The 5,555-nt window shown below is 36.6% G+C and overlaps 2 protein-coding genes across 2 annotated transcripts; both read left to right on the top strand.

The window, feature by feature from the left end:
- Window positions 1-1,097: 1,097 nt before the first annotated feature.
- On the top strand, window positions 1,098-3,329 carry LOC108837269 (uncharacterized). Its single transcript, XM_018610328.1, has 2 exons — window positions 1,098-2,683; window positions 2,762-3,329. Exons 1-2 carry the CDS (start codon window positions 1,098-1,100, stop codon window positions 3,327-3,329), a joined length of 2,154 nt encoding a protein of 717 aa, XP_018465830.1.
- Window positions 3,330-3,792: 463 nt separating this feature from the next.
- LOC108822925 (plant UBX domain-containing protein 5) lies at window positions 3,793-5,297 on the top strand. Its single transcript, XM_018596126.2, has 4 exons — window positions 3,793-4,141; window positions 4,221-4,509; window positions 4,639-4,734; window positions 4,805-5,297. Exons 1-4 carry the CDS (start codon window positions 3,810-3,812, stop codon window positions 5,180-5,182), a joined length of 1,095 nt encoding a protein of 364 aa, XP_018451628.2. The 5' UTR covers window positions 3,793-3,809; the 3' UTR covers window positions 5,183-5,297.
- The last annotated feature ends 258 nt before the right edge of the window (window positions 5,298-5,555 follow it).

The raw sequence follows: 5,555 nt of genomic DNA, 5'->3' as shown, positions 1-5,555 counted from the left end.
GAAATTTGTTATATATTAATTTATATCTCTTAAGACATATGTTAATTACATAATTCCAATTTTTCACTTATCAAAATATTTTTTACAAAATTTTTAAATTATGTTTAAGAATAACTGTCCAGACGAATTAACTTAAAGTCGTCTGGACGACTTATTTTCAAGTCGTCTGTTTACAGACGACTTGCGAGGGGTAGAAACGTAAAAAAAAATCCGTTTTTTTGTTTATTCACAAAGAGATAGTTGTAATTTCAATAGACTTTTATGTTACTTTTGCCTTTGACCCAAATTGGGGTACTCTTTTGGGTTTGACTCCAAGTTTTGAGTCACAATTGGTAATTCTCCCTTTTTATTTTCTATTAATAAAATGTGAAGTTCTTGTTCCTTGAGTTTTTAGTATCACAATTACATAGATTGTGATATATAATTATTTTCTCTTTTTAAGAAATTCATCTGTTATTCTTTGTTTTATTTTAGAAACTTAAGTTTCATTTACAAAAAAATATTTATTAGTTTCTGGGATGAAAAATTGTGTATTTTTGTTTTTACTTTGCCCATATCATTTTATTAATAATTTATCTAAATATTTACAATTATGAAAGGTTGTGTTTTTTAAATAGTTCAAAAAGTAATATCTTAAAGTTGTATTTTAAAATTTTAAGAATTATGTGTATTCATTTGGTTTTAAATGCATCTTCTCATAATAAATTCAATGAGAAGGAACGGAAGAAGTAAAATGGCCGCATAAAAAGAAAAAAAATAATAGAAGATGATTATGTAACTTAATATTGTTATCCTGTCTAAGAACAATTAAAATTTTAATACATTATTAATATTTGTTGTTTATTTACGCATTGTATTTTGCACACATTTTTTGTGTACATATATTAATCTAATTATTTAATCCATAAAAAATATTTGTTTAAAATATATTTAAAATAGATTGAACATTAATACAAAAAAATAAAAAAAAATAAAAAAAGTTCGCTCTTCGAGTCCGTTTACGAGCGGTATTGTTTCCTAGTAATAATAATAATCATCTTAAGGTTAAGGTTAGCACAAGGCACGTATTCTTTATACGAAGTCTTGTGTGTTTTCCTATGAAGCACCGGGACGGCAAATCAGTCACGTCTCCCGTACCAGCTGCGTTTCCCGGACGGGGACGGCAAATCAGTCAAGGATCAAGTGATAATATTGACATTGCTTCCGAAGAAGCTCCATTATGGAACTACGTGACTAAATTGGAGAAATCAGGAGCAAAAGGAGGCACTTGGAAATTTAAGTGCAATATTTGCAATGAAGATCGACAAGGCTCGTATTCTAGAGTTAAAGCTCATCTACTTCAAATTAAAAATCAAGGTATTGCTATATGTAAGAAAGCAACGAGGACTCAAATAGCTGAAATGAAAAAGTTGGAAGATGACTTTGAGAAGAAGAGAAACGAGAGTGGTTCTCGAGCGCCTCCGTTGCCTGGTGAAAGTAGTGAAACCAGTCCTGCTTCAAAGAAAAGAAAGGCTACTGATTCTACAATTGTTAGAGCTTTTGGTATTGAAGCCAGGGATCAACTGGATCAAGAAATTGCAAGAATGTTCTTCAGTGGAGGTGTGCCGTTTAACCTCGCAAGAAACCCACATTATCATAGATCTTACCAGTTTGCTGCTGAAAACAAGATTGATGGTTATGTGCCCCCTGGTTACAATAAGCTTAGAACCACGTTGCTTCAGAAAGAGAGAAACAATGTTGAAAGATTATTGGGTCCATTTAAGTCAACATGGAAAGAGAGAGGGGTCACGATTGTGTCGGATGGTTGGAGTGATCCTACTAGAAAACCTTTGATTAATTTCATTGCTACTTCTGGAAGTGGTCCTATATTTCTCAAGGCTGTGAACTGTTTCGGAGAAGTGAAAGATAGATTTTTCATCTCTGATCTGATGAAAGACGTTATCAACGAAGTGGGCCATCAAAATGTTGTGCAAATCATCACTGATAATGCAGCAAATTGTAAGGCTGCTGGAGAGATTATTGAGAGTACGTTTCCTCATATTTATTGGACACCATGTGTGGTTCACACCCTTAATCTTGCTTTGAAGAATATTTGCGCAGCAAGGAATGTGGAGAGGAATGAAACAACATATGGAGAATGCAGCTGGATAACTGATGTTCATGGAGATGCACTTGCAATAAAACATTTCATCATGAACCACAACACGAGACTAGCCATCTTTAATAAGTTCTCTCCTCTCAAATTGCTTGCAGTTGCCGATACACGTTTTGCTTCTATCATTGTGATGCTTAAGAGACTGAAGCTTATCAAAAGAGGCCTTCAAGCTATGGTCATAAGTGAGGAGTGGTCTACTTACAAAGAAGATGATGTGGGGAAATCAACTTTTGTGAAGGGTCTGATTCTTGATGATGAATGGTGGGAGAAAGTGTCATACATTATTGATTTCACAAGACCTATATATGAGATGATAAGGTTTTGTGACACTGACAAACCATGTCTTCATCTGGTATATGAGATGTGGGATTCTATGATTGAGAAGGTGAAGTCTGAAATCTATAAAAAGGAAAGACGTTCAGTGATTGAAGCTAGTCCTTTCTACGAGGTTGTTTATAAGATTTTGGTGGACCGTTGGACAAAAAACAACACTCCTCTGCATTGTCTAGCTCACTCTTTGAATCCAAGGTATATGATTTTCAACTAAATGGCTTTTTCTTTCTTTCTTTTTTTCTGTCTCATATAAAATATGTTTTTGTATTGTAGATTTTATAGTGATGAATGGCTAAGTGAAGATTCTACAAGACTTGGTCCACATAGAGATCGAGATGTCTCTGGAGGGAGAATGAAGTGTTTTCGGAGATTGTTTCCAAGTACTGATGATCATCTTAAGGTTATGGATGAATATGCTATGTTCTCCATGAGAACGGGTCCTTTTGAGGATCTGACATGCATTTCAGTGATGTTTACTATGGAACCCAGAAAATGGTGGGCTAACTTTGGTGCTCAAACTCCTCTCCTACAGACTTTAGCTTTTAAGTTGCTTGGACAGCCTACTTCATCTTCATGTACTGAGCGTAATTGGAGTACTTACTCATTCATTCATTCACTTAGAAGAAATAAGTTGAATCCAAGTCGTGCTCAAGATCTGGTTTTTATCCACAACAATTTACGTTTCTTATCAAGGAATTCCAAGCAATACGAAGAAGAAAAGACAAAGATGTGGGATGTTGGTGGAGATGATTTTGATTCTATGGAAGATGTGGGATATTTGGAGTTTGCAAGTCTTTCACTAGATGAGCCAGATTTGGAGAACGGATTGATCGATGATTAGTTTATTATTTATTTTACTTAAAGATATTATAGTTATGTTTTATTTTACTTAAGATGTTCTCATGCTGTTTTATTCTACTTAAGATGTTATCATGGTGTTTTATTTTATATGAGAATTATGATTTGGTTTTAATATTTACTATATATATATATATTATACAGCCGTACTCATGCCGTACCCGTATCCATAAATTTTAAGTTTTGCCGTTTTCCGTCCCCGCTCCCGTCCCCGTATCCGTTCCCGTATCCGTCCCGGTGCATCATAGGTGTTTTCTGTTTGGGAAGAACATATCTTTTTAGTCTGTTTTTAACAATTGTCATCAATGTTGGATTCTCACAAAGAAACTGGAAGGGTGGAAAGACTAATAAGCCTTTGGGCCTTAAACGATTGAAAACGTAAGAAAAGGAAAGATATTCCGATTCGAAAGATATAAATATCGCAAAAAAAAAGAGAGAGAAAAGAAATCATCCAACAACCGAGATGGAGGTGGAAAACAAGGAGAATCTGATCAGCTCCTTCCTCGAGATCACTTCTTCAACAAGAGAAGAAGCTTCTCACTTCCTCGAAAGTTACCGATGGGATCTAGACGCTGCCGTCTCCTCCTTCCTCGACAACGACGCCTCCGCAGCCGATTTGCCAGCTGTCCCAAACCCTAATTTACCTCCTCCTTCGATTCCCGCTGCTGAAACCTCTCCGGAGAATCAAGAAGGTGATACCAGGAGCCGTCAACACGCTGGGAACATCCGTACGTTCGCTGACCTGAACCGTTCTCCAGATGAGGGCCAAGAGTATTATACTGGCGGACAGAAGAGGTAACCTAATATTTTCACTGTGTGTTGGCTTTTTGATCTTCAGTACGTGATATATTCTTTTGTGCACTGTGTGTATTAGTGGGATGATGGTTCAAGATCCTAACAAAGCAAAAGACGTTGACGCGCTTTTTGAGCAAGCTAGGCAGTCTGCTGTAGACAGACCTGTTGAACCGTCCAGGTCAGCTTCTACAAGCTTCACTGGACCTTCACGGATGTTGTCTGGCGAACCTGTTCCCTCTTCTCCTCAGCGAGAGCAAGACCAGCCTCGAGTTGTTATGCACACCATCACTTTCTGGAGGAACGGTTTCACCGTTAATGATGGTCCTTTGAGGAGTTTTGATGACCCCCAAAACGCAACTTTTATGGAGGTATAATCAAACCCTTTCCCACTCAATTGTAATAATAGAATCGTTATTGGTTGGCTGATACATATGATTTTCTCAAGCCTAGTTTAGGTCACTTTCTTGGAATCTTGATTATATATGTTGTATATGTAGAGTATTATGAGATCCGAGTGCCCTCGTGAACTCGAACCAGTAGATAGGAAGATACGTGTTCATGTTGATCTCGTCAAGCGTGACGACAACTACACGGTAAGTCTCTCTCTCTCTCTTAGTTATACATACTCTTAGTGTTCTTACTATGTTATCTCTTGACACACAGGAACCACCAAAGCCCAAAAACCCATTCCAAGGTGTAGGAAGGACTCTAGGAGCCAGCGGATCAGGCTCTGCAGAACCACAAGCTCCACCCGCACAAATGAACACAGCACCAGGACCATCAAGAGGGCTTATTGTGGACCAAGCAGCACCAACAACTTCCATCCAGCTCAGATTGGCAGACGGCACACGCCTTGTATCCAGGTTTAACAAGCACCACACCGTCAGAGATGTGCGTCGGTTCATCGACGCTTCAAGACCCGGTGGCTCGAGAGAGTACAAGTTACTAACCATGGGGTTCCCTCCTAAACAATTGACAGACTTTGACCTAACTATTGAGCAGGCTGGTATAGCTAACTCCGTCGTTATCCAGAAACTTTAGCTTTTTTCAGTTTTTAGAATACAATTTGCTTTTTCTTTTAATTGTTTGAGAACTCTTACCATTCCACTCAACTGTTTGTTTAACGCTAGGATTTGGATCAGTTGAGAAAATCATCAAATATATTCTTTTTGTTTTAGATTCATTTTCGCATCAGCATTCCTTTTCGAGAAATTTGCCAAAACAAAATAAAAATTCACTATCTTTGTCTCTATACTATAAACCAACATTATTTTGTCCTTATAATATAAAATTTTCCATAATCCAAACTGACATTTGATTAATCAAATAAATATATCTTAAAGTATTTAAATATAAAAAACAACTAAAAATAAAAAATAATAAAAGTATATATAAAATATTAAGTTGACATTTT

This window comes from Raphanus sativus, chromosome 8 (genome assembly GCF_000801105.2).
Source record: "Raphanus sativus cultivar WK10039 chromosome 8, ASM80110v3, whole genome shotgun sequence".
Lineage (NCBI taxonomy): Eukaryota > Viridiplantae > Streptophyta > Magnoliopsida > Brassicales > Brassicaceae > Raphanus > Raphanus sativus.
Note: the sequence above shows the minus strand (reverse complement) of the source record. Positions and strands in the feature narration are given on the sequence as shown.